Source organism: Palaemon carinicauda, chromosome 24, assembly GCF_036898095.1.
Source record: "Palaemon carinicauda isolate YSFRI2023 chromosome 24, ASM3689809v2, whole genome shotgun sequence".
In the NCBI taxonomy this organism is placed as follows: domain Eukaryota; kingdom Metazoa; phylum Arthropoda; class Malacostraca; order Decapoda; family Palaemonidae; genus Palaemon; species Palaemon carinicauda.
The window spans coordinates 90,288,687-90,310,019 of record NC_090748.1 but is presented as its reverse complement, the minus strand read 5'-3'; the positions used below and the strand labels follow the sequence as shown (position 1 = coordinate 90,310,019).

The 21,333-nt window shown below is 44.1% G+C and overlaps 1 protein-coding gene across 3 annotated transcripts in view; it reads right to left on the bottom strand.

Moving 5' to 3' along the window:
- The window catches only part of LOC137618210 (integrator complex subunit 15), a 79,534-nt gene extending 58,559 nt beyond the window's left edge, over positions 1–20,975 (bottom strand). The window contains exons 1-2 of one of the 3 annotated variants that reach the window (XM_068348325.1): positions 20,910–20,975; positions 8,103–8,194 (exon numbers count right to left, since the gene is read on the bottom strand). In XM_068348325.1, the coding sequence (XP_068204426.1) occupies positions 8,103–8,175 (73 nt within the window). In that variant the 5' untranslated portion in view covers positions 8,176–8,194; positions 20,910–20,975. Of the gene's footprint in view, positions 1–8,102; positions 8,195–8,342; positions 8,368–20,909 lie in introns of those variants that run through there. The other 2 variants (XM_068348326.1, XM_068348327.1) reach the window with 2 other exon arrangements.
- Positions 20,976–21,333: the final 358 nt, after the last annotated feature.

Genomic DNA, 21,333 nt, shown 5'->3' with positions numbered 1-21,333 from the left:
ATTAAGGGAATGTAGTGGCTGAGCCCTCACCTACTACTGCACTCGCTGCTACGAATGGTCCCAGGGTGTAGCAGTTCTCGTAAAGAGACTGGACATCTTTAAGATAAAATGATGCAAACACTGACTTGCTCCTCCAATAGGTTGCATCCATTATGCTCTGCAGAGAACGGTTTTTATTAAAGGCCATCGAAGTAGCTACGGCTCTTACTTCGTGGGTCCTTACCTTCAGCAACGCAAGGTCTTCCTCCTTTAAGTGAGAATGGGCTTCTCTAATCAGAAGCCTTACATAATATGAAACCCCGTTCTTGGACATGGGCCTCGAAGGTTTCTTGATGACACACCATAAGGCTTCTGACTGTCCTCGAATAGGTTTAGACCTATTAAGATAATACTTGAGAGCTCTGACAGGGCAAAGAACTCTCTCTAGTTCGTTACCTACCATGTTGGAGAGGCTAGGTATTTCAAACGATCTAGGCCAAGGACGTGAAGGAAGTTCGTTCTTTGCTAAGAATCCGAGCTGAAAAGAACATGTTGCAGATTCGGTCGTGAAACCAATGTTCTTGCTGAAGGCATGAACCTCACTGACTCTCTTAGCTGTTGCAAGGCAGACGAGAAAAAGAGTCTTGAGGGTAAGGTCCTTGAAGGAAGCTGACTGGAGAGGTTCGAACCTAGGTGACATAAGGAACCTTAAGACTACGTCTAGGTTCCAGCCTGGAGTGGATAGACGACGCTCTTTAGAAGTCTCAAAAGACTTAAGGATGTCTTGAAGGTCCTTGTTGGAAGAAAGGTCCAAACCTCTGTGGTGGAGAACTGAAGCCAACATACTCCTGTACCCTTTAATCGTAGGGGCTGAAAGGGATCTCTCATTCCTAAGATGTAATAGGAAGTCAGCTATTTGGGTCACAGAGGTATTGGTAGAGGATACTGCATTGGCTCTACACCAGCTCCGGAAGACTTCCCACTTAGATTGGTAGACTCTACGAGTGGAAACCCTTCTTGCTCTGGCAATCGCACTGGCTGCCTCCTTCGAAAAGCCTCTAGCTCTAGCGAATCTTTCGACAGTCTGAAGGCAGTCAGCCGAAGAGCGTGGAGGTTTGGGTGCAACCTGTCTACGTGAGGTTGACGTAGAAGGTCCACTCTTAGAGGTAGAGTCCTGGGGATGTCGACTAGCCATTGAAGTACCTCTGTGAACCATTCTCTTGCAGGCCAAAGGGGAGCAACCAGCGTCAGCCGTGTCCCTTCGTGCGAGATGAACTTCTGCAGGACTTTGTTTATTATCTTGAACGGTGGGAATGCGTAAAGGTCGAGATGGGACCAGTTCAGCAGAAAAGCATCCACATGAACTGCTGCAGGGTCTGGAACTGGGGAACAGTACAGCGGAAGTCTCTTGGTCATGGAGGTGGCAAACAGATCTATGGTAGGTTGACCCCACAAGGTCCAAAGTCTGTTGCACACACTCTTGTGGAGGGTCCATTCCGTGGGAATGACCTGATTCCTTCTGCTTAGGCGATCTGCTGAGACGTTCATGTTGCCCTGAATGAACCTCGTGACTAAAGTGAGGTTTTGACTTCTTGACCAAATGAGGAGGTCCCTTGCGATCTCGTATAGGCTCCTCGAATGGGTCCCTCCTTGCTTGGAGATGTAAGCCAAGGCTGTGGTGTTGTCTGAGTTCACCTCCACCACCTTGCCTAGCAGGAGGGACTTGAAGTTCAGCAGGGCTAAATGAACTGCTAGTAGCTCCTTGCAGTTGATGTGGAGCGTTCCCTGTTCCTCGTTCCACGTTCCCGAGCATTCCCGTCCGTTCAAGGTCGCACCCCAGCCCGAGTCCGATGCATCTGAGAAGAGATGAAGATTGGGGGTCTGAATAGCCAACGATAGGCCCTCCCTGAGAAGGAGATTGGTCTTCCACCACAAGAGAGTGGTCTTCATCTCTTTGGTGACTGGGATAGAGACTGCTTCGAGAGTCAAACCCTTGTCCCAATGAGCTGCAAGATGGAATTGAAGAGGGCGGAGGTGGAGTCTCCCTAGCTCGACGAACAGGGCCAGCGATGAAAGGGTCCCTGTGAGACTCATCCACTGTCTCACCGAGCAACTGCTCCTCTTCAGCATGCTCATGATGCAATCTAGGGCTTGGCTTATCCTTGGGGCCGATGGAAAAGCCCGAAAATCCTGACTCCGAATCTCCATTCCCAGGTACACAATGGATTGGGAGGGAATGAGCTGAGACTTTTCTATGTTGACTAACAGACCCAGTTCTCTGATTAAGTCCAAAGTCCAGTTGAGACTCTCCAGACAGCGACGACTCGTGGAGGCTCTCAACAGCCAGTCGTCTAAGTAAAGGGAGGCTCTGATGTCCGATAAGTGGAGGAATTTTGCTATATTCCTCATCAGATGCGTAAACACCATAGGAGCTGTGCTTAGGCCAAAACACAGGGCTTGGAATTGGTAGACAACCTTTCCAAAAACGAATCTCAGGAAAGGTTGGGAGTCTGGATGAATAGGAACGTGAAAGTAGGCATCTTTCAGGTCCAACGAGACCATCCAGTCCTCCTGCCTGACCGCTGCTAGGACCGACTTCGTCGTCTCCATCGTGAACGTCTGCTTGGTGACATACGCATTGAGCGCGCTGACGTCCAGCACCGGTCTCCAACCTCCTGTCTTCTTGGCCACCAGAAAGAGACGGTTGTAGAAGCCCGGGGATTGATGGTCCCGGACTATAACCACTCCCTTCTTCTGCACAAGTAGCGACACCTCCTGGTGCAACGCTAGCCTCTTGTCCTCTTCTTTGTAGTTGGGAGAGAGGTTGATGGGAGATGTGGTCAGAGGGGGTTTGCGGCAGAATGGAATCCTGTAACCCTCCCTCAGCCAACTGACAGACTGGGCGTCTGCACCTCTCTTTTCCCAGGCTTGCCAGCAGATCTTGAGTCTGGCTCCTACTGCTGTCTGGAGATGCGGAGAGTCAGTTTTTTCCTTTAGAAGCCTTGGAACCTTTCCTAGACTTGCTCCTGGAAGAGTCTGGACGGGAGCTTCCTGGGCTGGGGGCTCTACCACGAAAGGGCGGTATGAACCTCGTAGCAGGAGTATCAGCCACTGGGGTGCGATAAGTCCTGGGGACTGAGGTAGCAACCTTAGTCTTACGAGCCGATGAGGCTACAAGATCATGTGTGTCCTTTTGTATCAGGGCAGCAGACAAGTCCTTAACCAGCTCTTCGGGGAAGAGGAACTTCGAGAGCGGAGCGAAAAGGAGTTGAGACCTTTGACAAGGTGTAATGCTGGAGGAAAGGAACGAACATAGCTGTTCCCTTTTCTTAAGAACCCCTGACACAAACATCGACGCAAGCTCGCCAGATCCATCTCTAATGGCCTTATCCATGCAGGACATTAATAGCATGGCAGAATCCTTGTCCGCAGGGGAGGTCTTCTTGCTGAGGGCCCCCAGGCACCAGTCTAGGAAGTTGAACATCTCAAATGCTCTAAAAACACCCTTCAGGAAGTGATCAAGGTCTGAGAAGGTCCAGCAAACCTTAGAGCGCCTCATTGCTGTTCTACGAGGCGAGTCTACCAGACTTGAGAAGTCAGCCTGGGCAGAGGCAGGTACTCCCAAGCCTGGTTCCTCTCCTGTGGCATACCAAACGCCCGCTTTAGAAGTGAGCTTAGTCGGAGGAAACATGAACGAAGTCTTTCCAAGGTGTTGCTTAGTCTGCAACCACTCCCCTAAGATCCTTAACGCTCTCTTAGAGGACCTTGCTAGGACTAGCTTAGTATAAGTAGACTTAGCTGGCTGCATGCCCAGCGAAAACTCAGATGGCGGAGAGCGGGGAATAGCAGAGACAAAGTGGTCTGGGTATACCTCCCTAAACAGAGCCAAGACCTTACGAAAGTCAATAGAAGGTGGAGAAGACTTGGATTCATCCACGTCTGATGAGGGATCCAGGTGTGCCGCCTCATCATCAGACGCCTCATCACCAGAGTGTAGCGAAGAGATCGGTAAGGTATGCTGAACAGCAGAGTCAGCACGGGCTGGAACAACAATATTAGTGGTTTCCTCTTCAAGACTCTGTTGAGGGAACACCTGAGGCTCAGACTGCAAAGGCTGATCAAAAGAAGTAGCAGAAGGTAGGCGCATGGGTGGAGGAGGCTGACTCCTAGCATGAGTGACTGAACTCAAGGGTTGCGCTTGCTGAGCGGATGGCGGATGCGCAGTAGCAAGTTCCTGAGGAACGAGTTGAGGTTCCTGAGGTGTGAGCTGTGAGCGATGAGGTAGTGGCTGCGCAGAACACAGTAATTGTCTCGCGAGTTGAGGCTCCTGAGGCGCAAGGCTAAGGTGTTGTGGTTGCCTTGAGGAGGGTTGAGCTCGCTGCAGCGAGAGCTGAGGAGACTGACTCATGGATGGGAGAGGTTGTTGTACCTCAAGAGAGTGTTGCCTCACTGGTGGAACTGCAAGTGGAAGCGGAGGAAGTAAGGAATAATCTTCCTGTTCCCATTGCTGAGGTTGCCTTAAGGAAGGCGGAGGGAGCTGCACACCACTGGAAACAGTAAACTCAGAACGTGCTAAGGTATTCTGAGGAGCCTCAACATCGTACGCCTGGCAGGCAGTACTGCGGTCAGGCGGAGCGATCGCAGGAGGAGGTGTAACCTGCTCAGCCTGACACTCACGCATCAAGACCGCAAGTTGTGACTGCATGGACTGCAGTAGAGTCAACTTGGGGTCGGCAGACACTAAGGTCTGCTGAGGTAAAGCCTTAACAGCAGAGATCTGTTGTGGCAGAACCTTACTCCTCTTAGGCGGAGTGCATTCAACTGATGACTGCGGCGAGTCAGAGCTGATCCAATGACTGCATCCCGGTTGAGTTCTTGAGGTCTGGACTCTGCGTTTGAGTGGTCTCGAGACCTGAGTCCAGCGTTTCTTCCCTGACAATTGCTCAGCAGACGAGTAAAAGACGGGCTCAATCGTCTGCAGGTGGGAGTGACGGTCTCTGGAAGACACGCCCGCAACCACCGAGGATACTTCTGTGCGCCGATCAAGGCCTGCCGAACCCTTTTGCCCTTCGACATTGCTTCTCCCCTGGGCTTGGGAGCTTGCAAGAGGTCCCGGACTGGGAGGACGACTGGCACGCACAGAAGTATCCTCACGCACCACACTGACACTGACACTAGCACTTGGCACTGCACTGACACTAGCACTCGTCACAGCACTGGCACTAATTCCACCCACTGCACTCTTGACCTTAAGTTCCTTGACTTCGGCCATAAGAGACTTATGATCACTTACCACTGACTCTACTTTATCGCCTAAGGCCTGAATGGCACGCAAAACAACAGACATATCAGGCTGAGGGCAAATAGTAGGTTCGGGGGTAGCCACTACAGGGGTAGGAAAAGGTAGGGGATCATGAGGTGAGGAAAAAAGTGAAGAGTGAGAAGAACTCCTCCTAACTCTCTCTCTCTCTAACTTGGTTGAGTACTTAAGAAGACGGACAAAATCAAGTTCCGAAAGTCCGGCGCATTCCTCACATCGATCTTCTAACTGACAGGGCCTTTCCCTACAGTCAGAACAAGCGGTGTGAGGATCTACCGAGGCCTTCGGAATACGCCTATTACAAGACCTACATCGTCTATGGGTGGGGGCTTGTGAAATGTCAGACATCTTGAATCAAAAGAGTTAGCCAAGTGGGGTTTCAAAATCAAGCAAAAGATCGTTAACCGTTAAATCAGGACTAAATAATAGCTATCTAAGCTAATATAGAAGTTTTCCAGTAAAGCGACAGCCGAAATCTGAGAGAATACTTCACCAAAAGCCGTGAAAATACTCGAAGATCATAAGCGTATCCCAGAACGTCTTGCCGGAAGCACGACAGAGGAAAAATTGAGGAGGTGTCAACAAGAAGTACTATAGTACCTGGCCACAGGTGGTGCTGGTAAGTACACCCCCTTCTAGTATTGTGATAGCTGGCGTATCCCTCCATAGAATTCTGTCGGGCAACGGAGTTGACAGCTACATGATTATCGGGTAAGTTTAATATTGAAAACTATAGTACTGTACTGTATAAGTGTAGGTACACTACTTTATATGGTACAGGTATTTGTACAGTATGTACTGAAGAAGGCATAATAGTTTTCTCTTTTTTTTATAGTATATTACACATATACAGTATGTATACTGAGTTTTTCCCTACATAGCTTAGATTTCTTTCTATTCTTCATTCTAATTATAATGATATATTATCTTCAATCCTCATTTCTTCATTCCATTCCTCCATCTTTAAAAGACTTACAGTATATGTTCTTGCGCTATCTCAAATTTTTTTAATATACCTGCTACTGTCTTACTCTAGATTTTGCAATATGTTATAGCAACATCCCTATATAAATGAGTCTTTCAAGTATTCTCTGCTTTTCTTAAGCTCATCTAAATGATCATATCAGCATTCTGATAAGTTCCATCTCACAATTCATATGTACTTTGAATGATTTCTCAATTTTCACCTGATACTTCTCCAATACATTACATAGTTGCTTTAGCACATAATAACAATACAGTACATAATAACACAATATAGACCTCCAATGGCTGAAAATGTCAGTAAAATACAATATGACTAAAAAAGTTAACCAAACTAACCATCAAATACTGACACTAAAGAAAAGATGCAAACAGTTTCAGCAGGTGGTTATCATTATCACCATTACAAATTTAACACAACTACCAAGTTATATTTATCAACTTTTTCAGAATTTAACAAGAAACTTTTTTTATAAATAAAGGTGAAAATCCAAGAAGGATAACCGGAAATAAGTTGGACAGCTATATAGGATGATTGGATTAGATTAGATCCCTGAATTTGGGGTGGCAATGATGCCTGATAAGCCATTCCACACCGATGTGCAATATGGAAAAAACCTGCATTTGCATTATGCAGAAAAAGTTAAAAGGTTGGACAGCAAGATGGAAGAAATGAAACGGGAACAGATGTATAGTAGAAGACCAACTAGGGAGTGCATCTACTGAACAGAAGGACACTAAAAAGGCCTTTAAGTAAAGCCTAAATTGCAACATCTGAGCTTCACTGATATCACTAACCCCTTACAGTGGCTTCATAGGAAGAGACTAAAGTGAACATAAAATTAGCAGTGCAGAAATCAGTGTATCAAAAATAGAACGAATGTTACAAAGACCTTTTAGTACCATATACACTCTTCAAAGTACCAGACACAGTAAAACAACAATCTGTTACATTTCCTATAGGTCACAATAAGAAATTGGTATTACTATTATCGTCACATAACGCAGTATAACAAGACATCTAAGTTGTGCTTCTACACTGTAATAGATTGACTATCAGATTTTGTTCCTTAATGAGAGGGGAAAATGGAAGCAAAAGTAAACAGACCAAAAGAATTAGATGAAAAATACAAGATTAACAGAACACTGCAAAGAGAGCTTTCAGTATTGTCTAAAATGCTTGAGAGTACACTCGGGTACACATTCGACAATTTCTCATTTCCTTTCCTCAGTGGGTTATTTTCCCTGTTGGAGCCCTTACAGGGCTTATAGGATCCTGCTTATTTAACAAGGGTGTACCTTAGCTATTAGTAGTAATAATAAATAACTGAATATTGTAGGTAGTACCTGTAACCCCTTACAAACTAGTGCTCAGTAGATGAAAAACCTGGGGTCACCTCAGAAGGAGGTTTCACCTATCAATCTAAGCACTTCTGTCTGTACTAATTTTCCGTTCAGTATATATTCAATAGAGTAAATGATTTGCCCACCGAAGCCAGCATTAAAGCTTCATTAAGATGATTTGTCATTTAAATGATTACATGTACATAAACAATACAATAAGCATATAGATGCTATATTTTAAATACATAAACCATGATAAACTGCTTCAAGTACTATATCATGAGGTAGTAAAAAACCAATGGAAGGATACCTTGCATCTTATCATGAAAATAACACTGACAATAACATTACTGTATTGCATAAAACAATTCTAATTTATAGCACCAATGATTCATTTTACAAGCAAACTAATGTTATCTGAATAAAGGACACCACGAAGGATTACTTTGAGTTATAATTATCAATTACCACTCACCTAGTTTTCGAAGCCCTTGTTTCACACATGCTGGAAATTCACTTCTCTTCAACTCGCTGAGATCTACTGACATTGTAACACAACGATGTCACCTGTATAAAAAAGTAATTAATAATCGTAACATTTTACAAAATTTAAAATTCCTTACTTCTACAATGACAATGCACAGCTTCATAATACAATCGGCATTCAATATTACAAATTTTAAAAGTAATTTGTTTTTTACCTAACTATACTCACCTGAGTCCTAAGGAGAATGAACTGGAACAGCTGCTAAAATTTAACAAGGTAGTTAGAACTACAACCAGATGGCGGGGAGGTCCCAGCCACCTTTCAGTCAGCAAGACTAGCACTTTTGATCTTTAGGCCTAGAATTTGAAGAGTGGTTGAGGTGGGAAGTGTAACTTAAAGGACTCATGTTGTATAGTTAGGAAAACTACAACTTTCTTTTAAAATTTGATTTATTCCTACACCTATACCAATCTTTGCCCTATAATGGAAGAATCATTCTTACAAGGGAGAAAGTACCTATGAACTAAATTACTGGCTGGTTCTACTTTCCAAGGACTCATCAAAGCACCTGGCCCTGTATAGGAACAAAGGTGATGACTCCTACCAACTTCCTAATGCTCTGTGCATAGGGATGACACAAGTGTTAGGTTAAGCCCATACCAAGAATAAATGGTAGTCAGTCACTGGAGAATCTATTGCATAACATACAGAATACATTCAAATATTGACCTATAAAGTTCCATGGGATATGGCCACATGTTTTCAAAGCTATATGAAACAGGTTTGAATATACTCTATCCATGAAACCCTTTGAAAGGATAGGTACGATACTGCTTACAGTTCCTAGTATAAAGAGAGGTTACTTGGTTATGAAGCTCAGCTGTATCTGACGCCCGGTCTAGCCAATAGTGGCCCCGATTGCAGCAACCCCAAGAGAGAGCAAGGAAGAGTGGAATGCTAGTCATTTTACTTTTCATTCTAAGCATATGTCATAACTGCTATCTAAGACGTGATACATCTTATCTTGTGAAAAATGTTATTTTCATTAGTAAAATAAATTTTTGAATATACTTACCCGATAATCATGTAGCTGTCAACTCCGTTGCCCGACAGAATTCTACGGAAGGGATACGCCAGCGATCACTATACTAGAAGGGGGTGTACTCACCAGCGCCACCTGTGGCCAGGTACTGCAGTACTTCTTGTTGACACCACCTCAATTTTTCCTCGGTCCACTGGTTCTCTATGGGGAGGAAGGGTGGGTCAATTAAATCATGATTATCGGGTAAGTATATTCAAAAATTTATTTTACTAATGAAAATAACATTTTTCAATATTAATCTTACCCGATAATCATGTAGCTGATTCACACCCAGGGAGGTGGGTGAAAAACCAGTGTACATGTATATCAGTAAGCTAAGTATCCCGTATTTCATATTATCAGTTATTCAAAATAACAATGAAATTATAAGTACCTGGTAAGGAAGTCGACTTGAACCATTACTCTGCCTTTAATAAGTTCGTCTTCCTTACTGAGCGCAGCGTTCCTCTTAGGAGGCTGAACAACCCTAAGGTGCTGAAGTATAAAGGGCTGCAACCCATACTAAAGGACCTCTACACAACCTCTAACCTAGGAGCTTCTCAAGAACGAATTGACCACCCGCCAAATCAAACAGGATGCGGAAGGCTTCTTAGCCTACCGTAACAACCCAAAAAACAACAATAAAAGCATTCAAGAGAAAGGTTAAAAAGGTTATGGGATTAAGGGAATGTAGTGGCTGAGCCCTCACCTACTACTGCACTCGCTGCTACGAATGGTCCCAGGGTGTAGCAGTTCTCGTAAAGAGACTGGACATCTTTGAGATAAAATGATGCAAACACTGACTTGCTCCTCCAATAAGTTGCATCCATAATACTCTGCAGAGAACGGTTCTGTTTAAAGGCCATCGAAGTGGCTACAGCTCTCACTTCGTGGGTCCTTACCTTCAGCAAAGCAAGGTCTTCATCCTTCATGTGAGAATGAGCTTCTCTAATCAGAAGCCTTATATAATACGAAACTGCGTTTTTGGACATAGGCATCGAAGGTTTCTTGATGGCACACCATAAGGCCTCTGACTGTCCTCGTATAGGTTTTGACCTTTTAAGATAGTATTTCAGAGCTCTGACAGGGCAAAGAACTCTCTAGCTCGTTACCCACCATGTTGGAAAGGCTAGGAATTTCGAACGATCTAGGCCAAGGACGTGAAGGAAGTTCATTTTTAGCTAAAAATCCGAGCTGTAAAGAACATGTTGCTGATTCGGATGTGAATCCTATGTTCTTGCTGAAGGCGTGAACCTCACTAACTCTTTTGGCTGTCGCAAGGCAGACGAGGAAAAGAGTTTTGAGAGTAAGGTCTTTGAAGGAAGCTGACTGGAGAGGTTCGAACCTAGGAGACATAAGGAACCTTAAGACTACGTCTAGATTCCAGCCTGGAGTGGACAAACGACGTTCTTTAGAAGTCTCGAAGGATTTAAGGATGTCTTGTAGGTCCTTGTTGGAGGAAAGATCCAAACCTCTGTGGCGGAGAACTGAAGCCAACATACTTCTGTACCCTTTAATCGTAGGAGCCGAAAGAGATCTAACATTCCTAAGATGTAACAGGAAGTCAGCAACTTGGGTTACAGAGGTATTGGTAGAGGAAACTGCATTGGCTCTGCACCAGCTTCGGAAGACTTCCCACTTGGATTGATAGACTCTACGAGTGGATATCCTCCTTGCTCTGGCAATCGCTCTGGCTGCCTCCTTCGAAAAGCCTCTAGCTCTAGCGAGTCTTTCGACAGTCTGAAGGCAGTCAGACGAAGAGCGTGGAGGTTTGGGTGTACCTTCTTTACGTGAGGTTGACGTAGAAGGTCCACTCTTAGAGGGAGAGTCCTGGGAACGTCGACCAGCCATTGTAGTACCTCTGTGAACCATTCTCTTGCAGGCCAAAGGGGAGCAACCAGCGTCAGCCGTGTCCCTTCGTGAGAGACGAACTTCTGAATGACTCTGTTGATGATCTTGAACGGCGGGAATGCATATAGGTCGAGATGGGACCAATCCAGCAGAAAAGCATCCACGTGAACTGCTGCTGGGTCTGGAACTGGGGAACAGTACAAAGGGAGCCTCTTGGTCATGGAGGTGGCGAACAGATCTATCGTTGGTTGACCCCACAAGGTCCAAAGTCTGTTGCACACGCTCTTGTGAAGGGTCCATTCCGTGGGGATGACTTGATCTTTCCTGCTGAGGCGATCTGCTGAGACGTTCATATTGCCCTGAATGAACCTCGTTACCAGTGTGAGGTTTAGACTTCTTGACCAAATGAGGAGGTCCCTTGCTATCTCGTACAGCTTCCTCGAATGGGTCCCTCCCTGCTTGGAGATGTATGCCAAGGCTGTGGTGTTGTCGGAGTTCACCTCCACCACCTTGTTTAGCAGGAGGGACTTGAAGTTCATTAAGGCCAGATGAACTGCCAGCAGCTCCTTGCAGTTGATGTGAAGCGTTTCCTGTTCCTTGTTCCATGTTCCCGAGCATTCCTGTCCGTCCAAGGTCGCGCCCCAGCCCGAGTCTGATGCGTCCGAAAAGAGATGAAGATTGGGGGTCTGAATCGCTAACGATAGACCCTCCTTGAGAAGGATGTTGGTCTTCCACCACATGAGAGTAGTCTTCATCTCTTTGGTGACAGGAATAGAGACCGCTTCGAGCGTCAAATCCTTGTCCCAGTGAGCTGCTAGATGGAATTGGAGAGGGCGGAGGTGGAGTCTCCCTAACTCGATGAACAGGGCTAACGATGACAGGGTCCCTGTTAGACTCATCCACTGTCTCACCGAGCATCTGTTCCTCTTCAGCATGCTCAGAATGCACTCTAGGGCTTGGCTGATTCTTGGGGCCGACGGAAAAGCCCGAAAAGCTTGACTCCGAATCTCCATTCCCAGGTAAACGATGGATTGGGAGGGAATAAGCTGGGACTTTTCTAAGTTGACCAAAAGACCCAGTTCCTTGATCAAGTCCCAAGTCCAGTTGAGACTCTCCAGACAGCGACGACTTGTGGGGGCTCTTAACAGCCAGTCGTCTAAATAAAGGGAGGCTCTGATGTCCGCTAAGTGGAGGAATTTTGCAATATTCCTCATCAGACGCGTAAACACCATAGGCGCTGTGCTTAGGCCAAAACACAGGGCTTGGAATTGGTACACAACCTTTCCAAAAACGAATCTCAGGAAAGGTTGGGAGTCTGGATGAATAGGAACGTGAAAGTAAGCGTCTTTCAGATCCAACGAGACCATCCAGTCCTCCTGCCTGACCGCTGCTAGGACCGACTTCGTCGTCTCCATAGTGAACGTCTGCTTGGTGACATAAGCATTGAGCGCACTGACGTCCAGCACCGGTCTCCAACCTCCTGTCTTCTTGGCCACCAGAAAGAGACGGTTGTAGAAGCCCGGGGATTGATGGTCCCGGACTATCACCACTGCCTTCTTCTGTAACAGGAGCGACACCTCCTGGTGTAACGCTAGCCTCTTGTCCTTTTCCTTGTAGTTGGGAGAGAGGTTGATGGGAGAAGTGGTCAGAGGGGGATTGCGGCAGAATGGTATCCTGTAACCCTCCCTTAGCCACTTGACAGACTGGGCGTCTGCACCTCTTCTTTCCCAAGCTTGCCAGAAGATCTTGAGTCTGGCTCCTACTGCTGTCTGGAGAGGAGGAGAGTCAGTGTTTGCCTTTCGAAGGCTTGGGACCTTTCTTAGACCTGCCCCTGAAAGCGTCTGGACGGGTACTTCCTCGGCTGGGGGCTCTGCCACGAAAGGGCGGAATAAATCTTGTAGCAGGAGTATCGGCCACTGGGGTGCGGTAAGTTCTAGGAACCGAAGGAGCAACCTTAGCCTTTCGAGCTGAAGAGGCCACAAGGTCATGAGTGTCCTTCTGAATAAGGGCCGCAGACAATTCCTTGATAAGCTCCTCAGGAAACAGGAACTTAGAAAGCGGAGCAAAAAGTAACTGAGACCTTTGACAAGAGGTGATACCAGTGGAAAGGAAAGTGCAAAGTTGTTCCCTTTTCTTGAGTACTCCCGAAACAAACATGGAGGCAAGTTCGCCGGACCCATCGCGAATTGCTTTATCCATACAGGACATTATAAGCATGGCCGAGTCCTTGTCAGAAGGGGCAGTCTTCTTGCTCAAGGCCCCCAGGCACCAGTCGAGAAAATTGAAAATCTCAAAGGCGCGAAAGACACCCTTTAAGAAGTGGTCTAAGTCGGAAAAGGTCCAGCAGACCTTAGAGCGCCTCATAGCCGATCTACGTGGAGAGTCAACCAAACTTGAGAAGTCAGCCTGGGCAGAGGCAGGGATTCCCAAGCCTGGTTCCTCTCCTGTGGCATACCATACGCCCGCCTTAGAAGTCAGCTTAGTAGGAGGAAACATAAATGAAGTCTTCCCTAGTTGCTGTTTGGACTGCAACCAATCCCCTAACATTCTTAAAGCTCTCTTAGAGGATCTAGCAAAGACGAGCTTAGTGTAGGCCGACTTAACAGGTTGCATGCCTAGAGAAAACTCTGATGGAGGAGAGCGAGGGGTAGCAGAAACAAAATGATCCGGGTAAACCTCTCTGAAAAGAGCCAGGACCTTGCGAAAGTCAATGGAGGGTGGTAACGACTTGGGTTCCTCCACGTCCGAAGAGGGATCATCTAGGTGCGCAGCTTCCTCCTCAGAAACCTCATCACCTGAGTGTTGAGAAGCGAGAGGTAAAGTTACAGCGGTATGCTGAACATCAGAATCCTGACAAGCGGGTGCATAAACACTTGCGGTCTCATCCTCAAGTCTCTGTTGAAGAGGATGAGGGCTGGTAATGACAAAGTCATGAGGCTGGGATGAAGGAGGTTCTGCGGAGGTTTGAGGAGCAAGTGTGGTGAGAGGCGACTGTAGTAAAACCTGAGGTTCAGGCTGCAAAGACTGGTCAAGTAGAGGAGAAGGTGGTAGATGCATGCGTTGAGGTGGCTGACTCATTGCATGAGGTTCCTGTCTCAAGAGTTGCGCTTGCTTCAAGAGTTGAGGTGGTTGCGCAGTAAGAGATTCCTGTCTCACGAGTTGAGGTTCTTGAGGTGTGAGCTGCGAGAGTTGAGGTGGCGGCTGCGCAGAACGCGGCTCCTGTCTCACGAGTTGAGGTTCTTGAGGTGCTTGCCTCGAGAGTTGAGGTTCTCGCCTCGAGGAAAGTGGAGGTAGTAGCTGCGAGAGCTGAGGTGGCTGCCTCAAGGATGGTAGAGGTTGTCGTACCTCAAGAGGTTGTAAGGCATAAGACTCCTGTCCCCATTGTTGAGGAGGTTGTAGCGTGGTAAGAGATTCCTGCCTCAAGGAAGGTGGAGGTTGCTGCACAACGCTGGTAACTGGCAACTCCCAACGCGGTAGCTCACGCATGGAGGTAGCTTGAGGAACCTCAACTTCGTACGTCTGGCAGACTGGACTGCGGAGAGGAGGAGGAGCGCTCGCAGGAGGAGGTGTAACCTTCTCTGCCTGAAACTCACGCATTAAGACCGCAAGCTGCGACTGCATGGACTGCAGCAAAGCCATCTTGGGATCAACAGACGATGAGGTCTGTTGAGGCAAAGCCTTAACAGAAGTTGAGGTCTGTTGAGGCATCGCCTTACCTCTCTTAGGAGGTGTGCAGTCACCTGATGACTGCGGCGAGTCAGAGCTAGCCCAATGACTACATCCGGGCTGTTGAACTCGTGAGGTCTGGACTTTACGCTTAAGAGGTCTTGAGACCTGAGTCCAGCGTTTTCTCCCTGAAAATTCTGCAGACGAGGAAAATAAAGGCTCAATCGTCTGAGAGTGGAAGTGACGATCTCTGTAAGATACGCCCGCAACCACCGAGGATACTTCTGTGCGCCGATCAAGGCCTGCCGAACCCTTTTGCCCTTCGACATTGCTTCTCCCCTGGGCTTGGGAGCTTGCAAGAGGTCCCGGACTGGGAGGACGACTGGCACGCACAGAAGTACCCTCACGCACAACACTGACACTGACACTAGCACTCGGCACAGCACTGGCACTACCACTTCCCACTGCACTTTTCACTTTAAGTTCCTTGACGTCCGCCAAGAGGAACTTGTGGTCACTCACTACCGACTCCACTTTATCACCTAAAGCCTGAATGGCACGTAAAACATCAGACATATCAGGCTGAGCACAAATAGTAGGTTCGGGGGTAGCCACTACAGGGGGAGGAAAAGGTTGAGGATCATGGGGTGAGGAATAAAGCGAAGAGCGAGCCGAACTCCTCCTAACTCTCTCTCTCTCTAACTTAGTGGTATACTTGAGGAATCGAACAAAATCAAGTTCCGAAAGTCCGGCGCATTCCTCACATCGATCTTCCAACTGACAGGATTTTCCCCTACAGTCGGAACAAACGGTGTGAGGATCAACCGAGGCCTTCGGAATACGCCTAATACAAGTCCTACATCGTCTTTGGGGAGGAGCTTGAGAAAGGTCGGACATCTTGAATCAAAGAACAGTCAAGGGGGATTCCAATTAAAGCAAAAGATCGTTAACCATTAATCAAATCAATATAAAAGCTATCTAAGCTAATAGACAAGTTTCCAGTATAGCGAAAGCTGAAATCTTAGAGCAATACTTCACCAAAAACCGTGAACAAGACTCCAAAATTATAAGCGTATCCATGTAGGTCTTGCCGGAAGCACGACAGAGGAAAAATTGAGGTGGTGTCAACAAGAAGTACTGCAGTACCTGGCCACAGGTGGCGCTGGTGAGTACACCCCCTTCTAGTATAGTGATCGCTGGCGTATCCCTTCCGTAGAATTCTGTCGGGCAACGGAGTTGACAGCTACATGATTATCGGGTAAGATTAATATTGAAAAAGCTAAGCTGACAACATAACCTTTTGAGCAGCTGCCACAGGATCAAGGGTAAAGTACCCAAGGACTTCTGGAAACTACAGTACAGTATATACTGTACTTCTGCAGGTCACGGAAATTAAAGAATGTCTGGTATCATCAAACTCATGTTTTAATACCTGACCTGAGCCACTGACAAGTTCTTCCTCAATTCCAAAAATCTTCACAATCTCTAACAAGTGAAGAAGGTAAAACAGCTTAAGGGACAAAAAGATTAAAATTTAGGAAGCACAGCCCCATACCCGCTCTTTTAAAAGGCAAAACTTACAAAACCCCATTGACTCAACATTAAACCTTAAATGTTTGGTTTGTTTACCTGTTATCTGACTGAGGTGGGTCAAGCCATACATTAATGACTTGTCAAGTATCTGAAGAGGGAGCTACCACTGCAGGTCTGGGAGACCTTTCCTTATCATGATTGAACATTTCACTTATTTGAAAATATAGCTATGAAATTGGTTAATAGTCATGCACAGATACTCATGGAGTACAGTATATTCATATATAAGCATAGGGTAGGAGACCTACACATACACACAGAATATATTCATACATTAACACTGGGTAAGAGTCCTTCATATACATACGAAAAACATATTCATACATTAACACTAACAACTGATTCCTTCATTGATGTTGCTTTACTGTACTGTACTGTACAATTTTGTAATTATTGATTTGAGATTTGAAATTTATCAATACTGTAATGTAATGTCAGACCTGAGAGAAATATCTATATCCACTCATGCACCTAGATTTCAGAAAAAAAAAATATACATATACATTTTCTAATGTTTTAAAGTTTCGTTTTGCGGCAGAACTGTTCATTATGCAAGACTGTATTTTACCATAGGTAGTGTTATCGAAATTTCATTTACCGTTGCAAGGACTGACAATGAACGCAGCCAGCTGTGGCACAGAAAAGGACACTGAAATTCTGATTATTTATGCCAGTAATAATAACCTGTCCACTTATCTATATTTCAACCAGGACCTTATAGTTTTGAAATACTATATGGCAGCAACAGAAATTTGGTATAACTTTACCTGTGTCCCACTTAGAGATACCAAGATGTTTCTTGAGTAAGAACACAGCATACCAAGTCAGTTTAAGCAAGTGGGAGGTGTGGGTGGGGTGGGGAGCTATCATCATCCTAGGGTAAGGATATAGAATCCTAGGATGGGTTAGGAGTAATTGTGTAGTTCTGTTATTAACTATTGGCAGCACAGGGGTAATGGTTGGTCAACTTTTAAATACAAGTCTAAATTACTGAATTTCTGAATTTGCACCATATAGGCCAACACTTAGGCCGGGGAGGCCCTTCATCACCGTGGTGCAATTGAGGAAAAACACAACTGTTGCACTGTAAGGTAAAAGTGAAGAGGTTATAGTAAGGATTAAAGAAAGAAATTTAGAAAAGAGATATGTAGTAGGCTAAAAAGAAAGTGTAGGTAGGGGCTGAAGAAAATCTGAAGACACCCATGTATTGTAATGCCAGTTATAATTTATTGTAGCTCAATATTTGTAAACTGATTTGTACCAACATAATTAAATACAACCCTACTAAAACAACAGTTTGAACCCCTTTACCTAGCTCAGTGGTTGAGAATAACTTAGATAACTACTTTTGTAAAAATAAAATTTTTTCTGCTTTGGTTTTGGTCGCCATGACGAAAAAAGATCCTGATAGCAGTTCATAAAATCCCTGACAGGTGGTTCTCCTGTCCAAACTTTAATATCCCTTTTTCTGTACTATCAGTTCTGGTATCCATTTGTAACCTCCTACAGTATAAGTTTTTTTTTTTTTGTCATGTGACTTTCTCTTGGTCAATCTCCTACCTCCACAGTTCCTATACAAGCTCCTCCCCCAACTATGTCAATCACTTGAAACAGTTCTTGTATTCAAAAAGAAAAATGTCCATGTTAACAGCATCCAACAAAAACAATATTTTCCTTTTTGGAGGAGAAAGTGTTACTGGGCGTTTACAAGTATTTTGAATGTCTTTGTTGGAAATGTGTTTTTAAATTTTTATGGACAGGTTAAATTAGGAGACATAAAAAACCCAGTTTCATGAGTGAAATTGGCTTCAGAAGAAAACAAGATAGAGACTTAGTCTTAGGGTAAGCTAAGAATACGGCAGTCTGAGGGATGTAAGACCCTCCCCACATAGGTAGCCTAAGCAAGTAAGGAGGGTAGTCTGTAGGTGGTTGGGACTTTGAATTTTTGTCCACCAAAACACTCTCCTACTCAGCTGATGTGTAGCATAACATGCATCGCTTGTCAGAATAGAGGAGCAACAAAACAATGTTTAATTGTGAGCAAAGCAAACTACAGCAGAGCAAAGACCAGTAAGTGAATAACTAGTGTTAGTTCATTAAACAAAATATATAAAATTATTAATATGGGTGACGACAGACACAGATATGAAGAATTCTTGTCTTCTATGCGAGCAGCAGGCCTGACAACCAAACCAACGATCTACGCATGTAACGGAAAGGATAGGTTAGTAACCTTTGATTAAGTGGTGTTCTTGATTTTGTTTCCCTTTTAAAATTTGGTTTTTCATTCATAACTTCTGGAATTTCAAAATGTCTAAAGTTTTTGAAAATATGGATTTCCCCATTAATTTGTATCAGAAGAGTTCAAAGTATGGTAACATTATAGAACAACACGGAACTACATTTCCAATAGAAAAAACAACTTTTCCTACAGTAAATATCGTGCTTTAAACGAATTTGACCATTATTTCCACTGCAAATAAGCTGTTCTCCCATTACCTCCACCCCCTTCCCAACGGGCACAGGTGGGAACCTGGGACTTTGGGTGGATGAAAACAGGAAAAACGTGATTATTTAACACTTTTGATATTTGTAAAATGCCACAGAACCTAAAACATACCACCTAACCTAACCTACTAGTTCCCAGGTCACAGACCTAGACCGGGGGCAAGCCCCTGGACCCCCTTTCCCAGGTCACAGACCTAGGAACGTCCCTTATAAACTAATACAGTACAGTACTACTGTATAACCACCCTTATATTTTTTTTTTGGACTAAGCAACCTTTACAGTTGAGTTACAATAGTAAATGTGCTGGTCTTCCTTAAAAGCTAACTTAAAATCACACTTGGGATACTTTAAACTTTGAGGCATAACAAAATGAGCCTTTAAAAACTGTTCACTAAACTAGGTGTACCATAATACTCACCATGAAACTTGGTTATAGCATTCATTACACTTTGTTATATTAGGCACCAAAACGCACAACCAACACATAACAGAACTACAAAGGAACTGGGTCCACCTTCTAAGAAAATTGGGCGTGTGTCACAAAACTCCCTATGTTACACTCAAGCATACAAACATGCCCATATATGGTAAACTTCGTAATATGGTAGGGGAAGGTAGGAAGAGGAGTTAAGTACAAATGAATGAACAGAAGTAATTCCATTGGTAAAGAAAATGGGAGGAAGGCTAGTGCATAGGAAGTATAAAGTTTTTGTTGCGCAACAAGTTATGTACAAACACACGAACAGGAGCAAATACGTGGGGTAGGCCTATATGAAATGGAAACAAAAGAGTTAAGTAAATATTTCAGGGGAATAGAATTCCCATATTTTGTGTAAATATTTGTGGATAAATTATGCATCTCAGCAAATACTGTATGGAGAATTGAAGGTTAGTTTTTCTATTTATCATCGATCTGCCAGTAAATTTTCCCAACCCGAAACCCCTGGTTCCCCCTGGGTGACCACAAATAACCGTAGGATATATAAGGATATATCGTATTAGCTATTTATTAGTAATGGAAATAAAGGTCATTCTCAAAGAAAATGTGTTTTTCTACATAACATTGCATTCCTTTATTAAAAAATCTTTTTCCGTGTTTTACTATAATAATAGTACCTGTAAATACACCAGGAATACTTCTCATTTTCTTCATTAGGAATATCGTGCTACAGTAAATATTCAACATAATATCTACATTGCATGGAGGGAAGTGCACCGAAGATTGGCCTAGGGTGGATTAGTTACCAATCCTATGTTTAATTAAGGTGTATTAGTCTACTTTAATCAGCAATAAACTTATGTAAAAAACTGGAGCCTTTGTATATCAGCGGCCAGTTCCTCATGTGTTGATTAAAATTGGCCATCAACTGACCTAAACTTTCCCCCCTAACCTAACCTACAAGCCGTGTCCTTACCTACTTATCCAACAGTAAAATAATACCAAAGGTCCGTTCTCTTAGAAAATGACACTTGTTCCTGTCGGACATGAATAGTATCAGAAATATATATATATCTATATCTGGAGCCTTTGTATATCAGCGGCCAGTTCCTCACGTGTTGATTAATAATGGACATCAACTAACCTAGACTTTCCCCCCTAACCTAACCTACAAGCTGTGTCCTTACCTACTTAGCTAATGGGGGGGGAGGGGGGGGGACGCCCCTTTTGCGACTGACCCCCCTTACACTGTTGTATTCTAAGTTAGATATAATAATACATACAGGTGGCCGCTATCATACATACACCCCCTATATCCACTGATAATGGGGGACTCCCAGTGGGAACTCAGGGTTTTTGGAGGGGAAAACATACTGGGGAAACGGTACATAATGGTATAAACAAGCATATCTTCTCTATACATTACCTTCTTGGATGTATAATAAACCGATGCAAAATTAAGCTAATTATCTATGAAGTAGACCTAGTACATGGGTCCCAGGCTAAGGGTGACGGGAAGGTTAGAGGTTTACTAATAATAACAGCGCATATATAAAACAGTTTCATTAATTGACAGTCTTCACAGAATACACAAAACGAGTATATTTGATTTCACAAATAAGATAATACCAAGCTAAAATTACTTATTGAACATACCTACAGGTTGGAAGCGAGTAGCAACTCCGAAAGCACAATAGATAAGTTGTAAACACACCTAATATTAGTATTGCGTCTTACGGTAAATACTCGTGTTTATTTTACATTCAAGTAATGTTTCATTTAAAATCGTCTATAAATTACTAGAAGAAATTTCCTCATCCAATTTTATGAAAAATTACACACACACACATTATATATATATATATATATATATATATATATATATATATATATATATATATATATATATATATATATATATATATATATATATATATATATATATATATATATATATATATATATATATATCCTGGTACTGTTCTTAAAACAATTTTTTCCTTATTTCCTTTCCTCACTGGGCTGTTTTCCTTGTTGGAGCCCCTGGGCTTATAGCAGCCTGCTTTTCCAACTAGGCTTA